The sequence below is a fragment of the Gopherus flavomarginatus genome, chromosome 6, assembly GCF_025201925.1.
Source record: "Gopherus flavomarginatus isolate rGopFla2 chromosome 6, rGopFla2.mat.asm, whole genome shotgun sequence".
Lineage (NCBI taxonomy): Eukaryota > Metazoa > Chordata > Testudines > Testudinidae > Gopherus > Gopherus flavomarginatus.
In genome coordinates this window covers 105,851,216-105,864,593 of record NC_066622.1, presented here as the reverse complement: position 1 = coordinate 105,864,593, position 13,378 = coordinate 105,851,216, and the positions used below count along the sequence as shown (strand labels likewise).

General features: G+C 40.3%; 1 protein-coding gene across 2 annotated transcripts in view; it reads right to left on the bottom strand.

Moving 5' to 3' along the window:
- KIF20B (kinesin family member 20B) overlaps positions 1-13,378 on the bottom strand; it is an 85,868-nt gene that overhangs the window by 34,385 nt on the left and 38,105 nt on the right. For both annotated transcript variants that reach the window (XM_050959269.1, XM_050959270.1), the window contains exons 20-22: positions 9,429-10,647; positions 4,065-4,203; positions 2,777-2,899 (exon numbers count right to left, since the gene is read on the bottom strand). In XM_050959269.1, coding sequence (XP_050815226.1) covers positions 2,777-2,899; positions 4,065-4,203; positions 9,429-10,647 — 1,481 coding nt within the window. The remainder of the gene's footprint in view (positions 1-2,776; positions 2,900-4,064; positions 4,204-9,428; positions 10,648-13,378) is intronic.

Sequence of the window (13,378 nt, the reverse complement as noted above, 5' to 3'; positions counted from 1 at the left end):
TTTAAAGGGCTGTGGTGGGGAGCCCGGTGGAGCCCTTTAAATGCCCACCCCCCGCCCTGCCGCCGGAGCTGCAGGTGGGATTTAAAGGGCTCCGCCGGGCTTCCTGCCACAGTGGGGAGCCCGGAGGAGCCCTTTCAATTCCACCCGCAGCTTTGGCAGCTGAGCTGGGGCTGGCATTTAAAGGGCCCAGAGCTCCACAGTGGCTGAAGCCTAGGGCCCTTTAGTTCACTACATGGGCTATCAGCCACCTCTGCAGCTGGGAGCCCCCCCGGGTGATTTAAAGGCCCTGGGACTCCCAGCCACAGCTGGTGCCCCAGGACCTTTAAATCTTGAGGCCACGCCCCCCAACTCTGGCCGTACGCGTATAGTTGAAATCGCGCATGTTAAATGCGTGTTAGTTGCGAGGGACCTGTACCTGTTCCGTAACTGGTGTTCTTCGAGAGGGGTTGCTCATGTCTATTCCCCAGTAGGTGTGCATGCTCACCACGTGCACCGGTGCCGGAAGTTTTTCCCTTAGCAGTACCTGTGGGGGGAGCGTTGCTGCAACCCCTGGAGCAGAGCCTCGCGCTCCCCCCACCCTCAGTTCCTTCTTGCCAGACCAACTCCAACAGAGGGGAAAGAGGGCGGCACATGGAATAGAAATGAGCAACACACCTTGAAGAACGCCAGTTATAGAACAGGTAACTGTCTTTTCTTCTTTGAGTGCTTGCTCATGTGTATTCCAAAGTAGGTGATTGCAAGCTGTGTCTGATGGAGGTGGGTAGGAATTCACAGATCCCCTGGCTGAAGTACAGGTCTACCAAAGCCAGCATCATCCCTGGCGTGGGAGACAATCACATAGCGCAAGGTGAACGTGTGCACTGAGGATCAGATAGCGGCTCTACAGATGTCCTGGATAGGGACATAGGCCACAAAGGCAGCCAATGAGACCTGAGCCCTTGTTGAGTGCACCCTCACGATAGGTGGTGAGGGAACCCCTGCTAAGCCATAGCATGTGTGGATGCACGATGTAATCCACCGGGAAAGCCTCTGGGTGGAGATTGGTTGACCCTCCATGCGCTCAGCTGAAGCAACAAATAGTTGTGAAGACCTGCGGAATGGCTTAGTCTGGTCGGGGTAAAAAGCCAGTGCCCTGCACACATCAAGCATATGGAGGGGGCGTTCTTTGTTAGAGGCATAAGGTTTGGGGCAGAGGACAGGTAGGAAGATGTCCTGGCCCATGTGAAAAGTGGAGACCACCTAAGGGAAGAATGCAGGGTGTGAGCGGAGCTGCACCTTGCCCTTGTGAAAAACCGTGTGTGTGTGGGGGGGTTGCAGGTCAGAGCCCTGAGCGCCGAAACCCGCCAGGCTGACGTGAGAGCCACGAGGAAGGCTACCTTCCATGAAAGGTGAGACCATGAGCTTGTGGCTAGAGGCTCGAACAGGGGCCCTGTGAGGCAGGATAATACAAAATTTAGATCCCATTGAGGAACAGGGGGTCTAGCATAGGGAAAGGACAGGTCTAATCCTTTGACGAAATGCCTGGTCATGGTATGGGAGAAAAATGAGCAGCCCTGGACCGGTGGATGGAATGCCGATATAGCCGCCAGGTGCACCCTGACGGAGGAAGGTGCCAGGCCCTGAGTTCTAAGGTGAAGGAAGTACTCAAGGATAAGTTGGAGTGGGGCAGACATTGGGGAAGGACCCCACTCACCTGGAGAACCTGGACCACTTAGCCAGGTAGGCCTGGCGTGTGGATGGCTTCTACTTTCTAGGAGGACACGCCTGACCCCTTCCGAACACCTTCTCTCCTCCGCATCCAGCCATTGAGCAGCCAGGTTTAAAGGATCTGCAGATCTTACAGTGGTCACTAATGATCTTATAATGTTCACTACAGATTCACCGAAGCAGCAGAGACAGTTGGTGTGTGGGTCACTTCTGGGCATTGAATGCCTCCAAGTTGCACAATTTAAACCCTGGGGCACAGGGCATGCCCTGGCCTGAACGCTAACTAACTGAACTGAAACTTGTTGAACTTACGAACACAGGTACCACTAACAACGAGTTCTGGAACGAACTGCAGCGAAGCGAAGCTGGAGCAAGTAGTTCCGATATACCTTCACTGGCAGCAAGAAGGAACTGAGGGTGGGTGGAGCACGCAGCTCCCCTTATAGCACTATAGAGGAGCCACTCCAGGGGTCGTAGCAGTGCTCCCCTTGCTAAGGAAAACACTTCCGGCACTGGTGCATGTGGCAAGCATGCACATCTATTGCGGAATACACATGAGCAATCACTCGAAGAACAACAAAGATGCACACTGGCATTTGGTAAGAGTCTAGAAAGTCTCACTCAGAGCTTTATGATGTAATGAGCTGATACTTAAGAGAGAAGAAATCTGGAATATGTAGCTTTTCCATCTACCAAAGAGGGGCATTCTCATATCCTGTCTACTAATGAAAAAGAGAAGGTGTAAACTGAGGCACTTCAACTATTTATCCAGAGGCTTCAAGCCAGTATAAGAACATTTGCAGATCAGGTCCTTGCACATTCATCTATACATGCACTGGACACTTAGTTCTATCAAAGGCAATTTGATGAGGCACTATTATGAGAAGGTCTTTAAAAATGTTCTTGTCCATTAAGTTAATTTTAACATGGTTAGTTCTATTTTAGCCTATTTCCTGTGACTGCCTTACTGCTTGGAAACCTCCTTACATCATTAGAAACTGATAATTAGCAAATGACAAATGGAGGGCAAATCAAGTCATTTATAAAACTTAAGAAATTTTTAAAATACCTTTCTAAGTTGCTGGATTGTCCGCTGTTTCATATCTAGTTCCTCGGCAAACTGGTTTTTAGTTTTCTCATGTTCATTAACTTTGCTTCTCAGTAATTTCTCCTCTGAACGCATTGTGCAAACCTGCAAAGCAGCCCATGTCATAAAAGGATAAACAAAAGTCCACAATTAATTGTTCTATGTTTGTTTGGTTTTTAGATTTAGATGGCATAAATGGATTGTATTTACTAATAGTATTTAATATGTTTACATGACAAGCTTTCAAATAATTAGACAATTCTCCATTATTCTGAAAAATGCAGGTGCAATATACTACATTTTCATCTTAATTAAGAAAGAGGTCTGATCACTGAATGGGAAGATTTACTGTATTCAACAGATATCAATGCAGGTAGCTTTGTCAAGTAAAAATTTCAGCTATATGTATAAAACTAAGAAGCTAATCTTGTAATTTTAAATGGTAGAGTTTAAAAAAAAAATTTGGTTGACATTTGATCTCAGGCCTTTCCTGATGCTTCACAAGCAGTTCAGCATTAAATATTTAGGATGCTGGTTAGAAGAAGGACAAGAAGCGCTAGTATCCTGGGCAGACAGCAATACATGTAATTAACCACTACTGCAAGACTCCACACTTTAGCTTCTATTTAAAATGCAAAATTGATATTGCTTGCAGTAAGCATTCCACTTTAATTATGCTACTGCTTGGTAGTTACATATTAGTCACTAAAACAACTAGAAGTTATTCTCTTTCATTTCCTTTCACAGATCAACGGAATTTGTAACCTTCATTTTTAACAAGCAAGAGAAACAAAATTAGCACTCTCCCTTTGCCTCCCCCCAAAAGGCCAATCAGTGTGTTATCTGCATAATGAGTCTGGTCTCCATCAGTCTAAGAAACGGAAAGTCCGAAAGTTAGTCCTGTAAAACAACATATTCCACAGTGACACATGATTAGATTAGTCTGGAAAGTTCTTCTCAGTAACCTGATTAGCCATTATTTTCAAGTAATCTTGAACCCACTGCACACATACTACTAGCAAGAATGTTTTTTCTTTCAAAATATGAGTTACTGTAGTTTTCTCAGTAGCTTATGGGTTTTGTATCAATATTTTTCAGGTTCACTTTTACTCTAGGTTCAGAATTCTAAATCTAAAGACATTAAAAATATTGTTTGAATATTAAATGCTTTAACAATTCATAACTGAAGATATTTGAGAGCAAATATTTGATTAGCAGAGCCCTACATTTAATCTGCAAAAGAAACACGTTTTCTCTTATGATTACAGACCTCTTTCTGCACTTGCTCAATTTGTTTCTTAGCATCAGCTAGCTTTTCTTTCAGATCTGTATATGCCTCATCTTTTCTCTGACAATCCATTTCTAGACGCTGTATGAAGGCAGAACTCTCGGAGAGTTCTTTATTTAACCTGAGGGTGAAAGGTGGGAAAGAGAAGGAAGGATTAAATATCATTAAGGAAGTTAAAAGAAACTATTATAGAGGAAGGAGTTGTAAGCAGCAAAGCAATGTTTAATTGAAAATCTTCAGGTGTCTTTTTTTTTTTTTTTTTAAACTCAAAAAGCCCTGAACTTTGTTCCAAACTTCGGAACAAACTTAGAGAGTTCCTTTAATGTTCCATAAATATAAATGCAAACAAAAACATATAAAAATGGAACTTCTACCCCGTGATTTAATTAGAGAAGAGGCCTTTCAGCATTTTATAAACTTAGGGCCCAATTCTGTCCTAATTACAATAAGTAGTACTTTATACTTCATAAGCCCCTTTGAGTAGACTCAGACTTGAAGGCCAGACAGGACCATCATGATCACAGTCTGACTTTCAGTAGATTGCAGGTCACAGAACCTCACACACCCTCTCCTTTAATAGACCCCTAACTGCTGGCTGAGTTACTGAAGTCCTCAAATCACGATTTTAAAAGACATCAAGTTGGAGACGCCACCATTTACTCTAGTTTAAACCTGCAAGTGACCAGTGCCCCAAGTGCAGCGGAAGGCAAAAAATCCCCAGGGTCTCTGCCAATCTGACCAAAAGGAAATTCCTTCCCGACCTCAAATATGGCAGTCAGTTGGACCATGAGCATTTCAGCAAAAACCAAAGGCCAAACACCTGGGAAAGACTTCTCTGCAATAACTCAGAGCCTACCCCATCCAGTGTCTCATCACCAGCCTTTAGGGATATTTGCTATTAGCTGTCGCAGATCAGCTACATGCCACTACAGGAAGTCTCATCATACCATCCTCTCCATAAATTTATCAAATTCAAGTCTTAAAGCCAGTTAGGTTTTTGCCCCCACTGCTCCCCTTGGAAGGCTGTTCCATAACTTCACTCATCTGATGGTTAGAAACTTTTGTTTCATTTCAAGCCTAAACTTGTTGCTGGACAGTTTATATCTATTTGTTCTGTGGTCCATACTGGTGCTTCACTTAAATAACTTCTCTCTCTCCCTGGTATTTCTCCCTCTGATGTATTTAAAGAGAGCAATCATATCTCACTTCAGCCTTCTTTTGGTAGGGCTAAACAAGCCAAGCTCTTTGAGTCTCCTCTCATAAAGGAGGTTTTCCTTTCCCCAAGTCATCCTGGTAGCCCTTCTCTGCACCTGTTCCAATTTGAATTCATCTTTCTTAAACATGAGAGATCACAATTGCACATACTATTCCAGATGAGGTCTCATCAGTGCTTTATATAATGGTACTAACACTTCCCTGGCTCCATTGGAAATACCTGACCAGATGTGTTCTAGGATTGCATTAGCCTTTTTCACGGTTGCATCACATTGATGGCTCATAGTCATCCTGTGATCAACCAATACACTCAGGTCTCTCTCCTCCTCTGGAGCTTCCAACTGGTAAGTCCCAAGCTTATAGCAAAACATTTTGTTGTTAGTCCCTAGTGTAAGACTCCACACTTTGCACTATGAAATTTAATCCCATTTCTATTACTCCAGTTTTCAAGGTCATCCAGATCTTCTTGTATGATATTCTGGTCCTCCATATTGGCAAGACTTCCCACCTCTGTGTCATCTGCAAATTTTATTAGCACACTCCCACTTTTTGTGCCAAGGTCATTAATAAAACTGTTAAATAAGATTGGTTCCAAGACTGATCCCTAAGGAACTTCACTAGTAACCTCCTTCCAGCCTAACAGTTCACCTTTCAGTATGACTCATTGTAATCTCCCCTTTACAAGTTTCTTGTCCATCTTTCAATTCCCATATTGGTCCCCATCTTCTCCATTTCAATTAATAATTTCCCATTAGGAAATGTATCAAATGCCTTACTGAAGATTAGATTAGATTAGATTAGATTAATCCAGGTAGATTAGATCTCCTGCATTCCCTCTGTCTAAAAACATCAGTTATCTTCTCAAAGAAAGATCAGGTTGGTCGAGCACTATCTTTTGTAAAACCATGTATTTTATCCCAATCACTGTTTATCTCTATGTCCTTAACAACTTTCTCTTTCAAAATTTGTTCCAAGATCTTGCATACATCTGAGGTCAAAGTAACAGGTCTGTAGTTTCCCAGATTACATTTTTTCCCTTTCTTAATAATAGGTACTCTATTAGCAATTCTCTAGTCATAGGGTATGACCCCCAAGTTTAAGGATTCATTAAAAATCCTTGATATTGGGTTTTCAATTTCATGTGCCAATTTCTTTAATATTCTTGGATGAAGATTATTCAGGCCCCCCAATTTGGTCCCATTAAAATGTTTGAGTTTGACTTCCATATCCTCATTTCTATTAGCCACCTTGCCACTCCCCTAAACTCCTCATTACCCTTATTAAAAACTGAGGCAAAGTATGTGTTTAGATTTTCAGCTACGACTAGGTTATCTTTAATTTCCAACCCATCCTCAATGCTCAGCAGTCCCACTTCTTCTTTCCTTGTTTTCTTTTTATTTATATGACTATAGAACCTTTTACTATTGGTTGTAATGTCCTTTGCAAGGTCCAAATCTGCTTGGCTTTTGGCAGTTCTCACTTTTCCCCTTCACTGTCTGCCCTCCAAAAGGTAGTTTTCCTTGTTGAACCATCCCATCTTCCATTCCTTGTAGGTTTCTGCTTTCTTTTATTAACCTGTTTAAGATGCCTGCTCATCTAGCGTGGTCTGCAACCCTTCCCTACAAATATTTTCCCTTTGCTTGGGGATGCAAGCTTCAAATAGCTTCTGCAACTTTGACAGAATAATTCCAAGCCTCCTCCACTTTCAGATCCTTGAGTTCTTCTATTCCAGTCCACTTCCCTAATTCCCTTAATTTTTTAAAGTTTACCCTTTTGAAATCAAGACCTTGGTTGTAGATCTATTTTTGTTTATCCTTCTATTTAGTTTAAACTGAATTAGCTCATGTTCACTTGAACAAAGGTTGTCTCCTACAACCAGTTCTTCTATGAGGTCCTCACTACTCACCAATACCATATCTAAAATGGCATCAACTCTTGTTGGTTTGGCAACTATTTGGTGAAGAAATCAGTCAGCTATCACATCAAGGCAAATTTGGGCCCTACTATTATTAATAGCACTTTTTCTTGAATCTATATCTTGGAGGTTAAAAACTCTCCTAATCTCACAATTCCCAGGAGTATTTATTTCATGAAAAATATTTTTAAAACGGCTTTACTTATATCAAGATTGGATCCTGGGAGTCTGTACTATACTCCAAAAACTATCCCAGATGAGCCTCTGGTAGCCTTCTTCCCCAAACTCATTTTGATCCAAACAGACTCTTTTATGCATTCCATCACTTCTAATTTTTTTAGTGTACTTCATCATTAATATACAATGCTACTCCACCATCTTTACCATTATTTCTATCTTTCCTGAATAGCACCAACCCTTCAATACCTGTACTCCTGGCATGACTACTATTTCATTATGTTTCTATTATCTTTATAATATTTGGATTCATTTCCTGCACCAGTAGTTCTAGTTCCTCCATTTTGTTACTCAGGCTCCTTGAATTGGTTTTGTGTGCTTGGCTTTACCCAGATTCCTCATCTGATTAGGTAGGCATTCTACTGTCAGTATCACCTATCTGTTAGTTCCAGTTGAGCTATCTTTCCTCTTAATGTCCATTCTCCTACACACTGCTGTTCTTTTCTCCATTGCTATATTCTCTTTCTTGATTTTCCTTCCTTCAATATTAGAATCAGGTGTGGAAATTACATAAGCATCTCCCAACTACCTCCCCCAGATTCCTAATTTAAAACTCGTTTAATCAGTTGTGCTGACCTCCATTCCTGAAGTCTATTTCTCTCCCTACTCAGGTGGGAAAGAACTGTCCTTTGTCCGTGAAGGCCTCCCAGTGGTCAAACATTCCAAAGTCTTCCTTATAGCACCACTGCCTCAGTCATCTGAGAATCATCATAATCTTGTTTTACCTTTGTTCTCCTCCTCCAGGGTCAGGTAAAGGGGGTGCAATTGTGCCTCAGACTGGTTCAACTCTCCTACACTCATTTCCTGTTTAAGTTTTCATACCACATCCATCACCAAGTTATCCAAGTGTTAACAGCAGTTTTTGGTAATCATAACAATTGACAATATTTTAATATTTTGGACCTAAGTCAAGAGTTACCTGCTTTAAAAAATTGCCTTATATGAAGCTTCTCCTCCAACATCTGCACCTTCTACTCCAAAAAGCTTATTTAGTATCAGGATTTCTAACAGACAGGCTTATATAAAAGTTTTTCTTGCCTATGGTTTCCAAACAAGTAGATGGTAGATGAATATTAACAGAGCTCCAACTGCCGTGACCATTTTATAATACAAGAACTACTTTAGCACACAGAAAGAGATTGCACACAAGTGCAGTCTACAATAATTAGGTATACTCCACTGTACGGTCTTAAACTGATGCAGGTATTAAACATACCAGGCTCCCCTTATTCACATTCTGAGCATGCCTTAAACACAAGCTCTTTTCTAGAAGACACTTGAATCCAGGGGATAAAGTAAATAAAATAAATACTCATGATTGTACCATATTTACTTAGCCTGAAAAATCATTAAGCATCTATGTCCATTTCACTAGTGAAGATATAATTTATAGTTAGAAATAACTGTTATAATTAGGGCAAAAAGATGCATCATCATAAAGTGCAAAAAACTTGATCAGACAGACAGATAGACAAGATATTCTACTGTGACTTTTAGAGGGAGAAAAGAACAACCCAAAACGCAATCCAAAAAAAAAAAAAACAAAAAACCCCAACCTCCAAAACCTACTTTACTACACAAGGTAGGTACACTGTAGAAAATGTGGAGAAGTTAGAAATAGTTCTCTATTGAAAATAAGTTAGTACACTTGGTATGAGTATTGCCTTGGAAAATAGATTGCTTTTACTGCTAATTACAAGTTTAAATTGCAGTATCTACATTTGTACTCATGTTTCCTTCCATGTATTGGTGCTACAGGCAAGAATTTACTTCAAGGATTTTATACACTATCAAGACATAAAAGTAAATAAGTGAAAAAATAGCCAGTAATGTGTACAAATGATTTTCAAAGAGAAATTTTAGTATCTAAACCACTTCTTGGCAGTTTAATCTGGATAAGTACCTGAGTGTTATTTGGAACTGAGCGGGTGCATTCAAACTAGATTTCATATCAAGTGTCTATTCAATGCTGTACTTACTGTTCTGTAACTTTTTTTAATTCTTCTTCTTCTCTCTCCTTTTCCTGAAGTGAATGTTCAATAGTTTTCAAGTTATTCTTCAATTGTATGATTTCCTCCTTCAGTTTTGTTTCCTGATCGTTTAAACCTTGGATTTTTATTTCTGAATTCATACATTTCTTTTCCAAGTCTCTTATATTGCTTTCCATCTTTAAAATGATAGAGTCTTTTTCCTTAAGTATTTGTTCTAACCTGGTTGCATTGTCATCTTTACCCCTATTAGATTCCAAGAGGCATTCAAGTTCTTTTATTTTTTCCTTGTGGCTGGCACTTTGTTTCTCAAGTTGGGTAATTGCTCTTCTATCTTCAGCCCCACGTTTTTCAGACTCACACATTTTTTCCTGTAATTGTTCTTGTAACTGATTAACAAGGTTCTCCTTTTCCTTTATGGACAAATTACTTTGATTTGTAATGTCATCCAATTGTACTTTTAGTTGATTGTTCTCACTCTCCGCCTTACTGATGCTCTTTTGTAAATTTTCAACTTGTTGAAGGAGTTCTTGGATCTGATTACTTTTTTGGGAAGAGGCCTTAATGATTTGCTTGCACTCTTTCCAAATGCCTTCAATACTGCAATGGAAAGAGCTCTCTCGCCTGACATCTGCAATATTAGATGTTTGGCACTGTGTGTTTAAAGAATGCATTTGAATTTTCTCTGGTTTATCTTTTTGAGAATCTTCCAAAAAATCCTTTAGATTGACCAGATCAACATCTACAGTACAAGATTCTAAATCAAGTTTATGCAACTCGTCTATTTTAGTCTGCATTGCTTTTATCTGTGACACTTTGACCATGATATTTTGACTAGAGGCTTCTACCTCTTTGGTCAGTTGTTTAATCTTCTCCTCTTGCTCTTTGTTTATAGTTTTTTGTGTGTCTAATTCAGAAGCTATTTTCCCATAACTAGCCTGACACTGCTGGAGTTCCTCACTTAAACCAGAAACCCTTTCTTTTGAAGAAGATAGCTCCAGGCACAAGTTTGCCATCTGTCTACTGAACCCTTCTTTTTCCCTTTTCTCATTTGTAAGTTCTTCTTTAAGCATAGCTAATTGACAGTCTAGGGATTCACTTCTTTCCTGTAATGTTAGTATTTCTGCCTCTTTTTCTAAAATGTTTTGTTGCATTTCTTCAATTTTCTTTTGCTCTATTGCATCACCTTTACATGCACTTCTAATGGACCCTATAAAAAGAAAAATAAGTATCACTTTATTGCTCTTGAAAGCAAAAATGATATTAATAATTATACATACCAAGAAGTAATTTCCAAAACTTTGTGGGAGACTTTGGCTTAGTAAACCTTAATTATGCAATACTTTGAAGTTTGGCCTTTAAAAAGTGACCCCAAAACCTGGAGGCTACTTGTTTGAATGGTACTACAGATAGCATCTGCCTTAGACTTCCAGACAGGGTGTGCATTATCTAGATTTTCAGTAAGCCAGAATATGAATGGCTTGACACTGATTTGGGCTCTGTTCAGGTTCCCAATCTGCTGCAGTGATGGTAAAACTTTGTGATGTCTACTGCACAAAAAAAACCTACTCGACAGTCAACCATCCCCCATTTTCCACCTTAGCTGGTCCAACAATCTTACATTCTACAGATACGCCCATCTGCCAGATGCAGAGAGAAACTAGGAGTTTGCTGGATTGTGTAAATGGTCCACAGCTCTGCCACAAGCAACAACTGTTTGCTGAATCTTTAAGTAAATGGCACCTAATGCCTTTCCATCATGTGCTGAAGGTTTGTCTTCCCAAATCGGCTTCTGATTTGACACAATGGCAGCTTAAGGGTTAGTAGAGAGGTATATTGGAAAGTCAAATTTGTGTGCAGATGGATGTAGAGAAAGGAAGCCAAAATAGTAAAACAGATTTCTGCACTGCCTTCCTCACACACGTATAAAGAAATATTCCTGGAGACAAAATGTTGAGAGTTTTGAGACCTCAAAAAACTTCAAGGGTACACACAGCTCTCAAAATACACACAGAGACTGAGCTCCACCTTGAAAATATTTTTGTTTTTATTACACTAGGACTGATTAACTCTAACAACAAGCAACTGCAACTCCCTTTGACATCAGTTAGAATCACTTTGGAAAAAATTGGGAAAATTTTCTAGTGCAACCACACATACTGCAGTGTTAGGGAGTAGTCCCCTGGTCAAATACATATGCTTATTGCAAATGCTAATTTAAAAGTGTGTGTTTACAGAATATAAAAACTGTGTAGAAAATAGTGCAGTTTGCAAACACAGTAAGTTGTAGGTAGACTGCACAAGAGAAAGTTACTCACCTTGCAGTAACTGAAGTTCTTCGAGATGTGTCCCCCTGTGGGTGCTCCACTCTAGTTCCTACTCTAGGTGACAGTGCGTCCCGGCCCTGTTGATCAACAGCGCCGGGACGCACTATCACCTAGAGTGGAGCACCCACAGGGACACACAGCTCAAAGAACTTCGTTACTGCAAGGTGAATAACTTTTTCTCTTTTTTTTCGAGTGCTGTCCCTGTGGGTGCTCCTCTCTAGGTGACAGTGCGTCCTGGCGCTGTTGATCAACAGCGCCGGGACGCACTGTCACCTAGAGTAGGAACTAGAGTGGAGCACCCACAGGGACAGCACTCGAAGAACTACCATTAGAGTACTTTGTAAATTTACAGCAGACAACCTTGAGGAGACACTTCTGAACTAGCATCAGTGTGTAGACACACATGTGGAAGTAACTTCCATGCGCTAAGTTGAAGCAGCATTGATAAAGTGATGACTATTATGCATATCTACGGCAAATACTCCATTGACCCAAGACTAGTTTATTATAGAAGCTTTAATAACTTTAGTCAGCCACCTTAAAAGCTTCTGGGGGTCTATTTCCTCCTTTCCCCCGTAAATTTAGAATCCACCCCACCAAGAATTACTCCTGCATGAGACAGAATAAGTAAGCAATAGCTTTACTAACAGAAGTGTCATGGCTTTAGAGTCAGACCTTGCAAGCCAGCAGTGGATAAAAACCAGCATTAGAAACACTGGAAAGGGAAATGGCCAGTTTCCCATTGAGACCCAGCCCTCTTTCCTTAAGTGGGTCCACAAAACAGATTTTTATATCATGTATTCTCTATATTAAGTTATGTAATAAAATTATACTACTGACACAGAGAAAGGTGTATGTGGCTTATGTTCTGTGAATGGAATGGATAAAAGAAAAGGCATAGTCTGACACCCACAGTATTACTGTGACAGTTTTGTATGTTAGAGAAAGCCCTAGCATCAATTCCAAATATTTTAGATGTTTTATAATTGACACCTAAGATCACTTGGGGAACTTTGTTTATATTGCTGTAAAAGGGTACATGACTTCCAACTTAGACAGCCAACCTGCATGAAGAGAATTTCTTAAGAATTTCTCATTTATTATAGCAAAGGCTGCAGGACAGTTAAAATTAAAATTTGTTTTTCACCTTAAGTCTTTATTACTAAAATTCACATTCTCTGTGAAAAGGTGATTTTTTAAGCAAAGTTTGAGGAAGATACATTTGGCCATTGTTGAGTTACGTACTTAAGGGGAAGCAATAATTCCCCAAACACTTTGAGACAGTCAATCAACTGACATTTAAGATTTGACTGAGTGCTCTTTAAAGAGAGAATACCCAAGACTAAGTTCTGTGTTTTGAAAAGTTTGCATTTCCTGACTGTACAACTGTAACAGTAGCATTAATGTACCACTTTGCATTCTATCTGGTTGTGTTCATGCTAAAAATTAGTATTTATAAACTCTCATCAGGCATGAATACCAAGATTAGAGCAGGTATCGGATACAGTCTGCTATAGCAAGGGGTTTAGTGTTCACTTAATTTTGTCGTCACCTTCTCCCCTCGACATTTACATGGATTGCTCCATAAGGTGGTTCCACGCAGAGGCAAAGTTC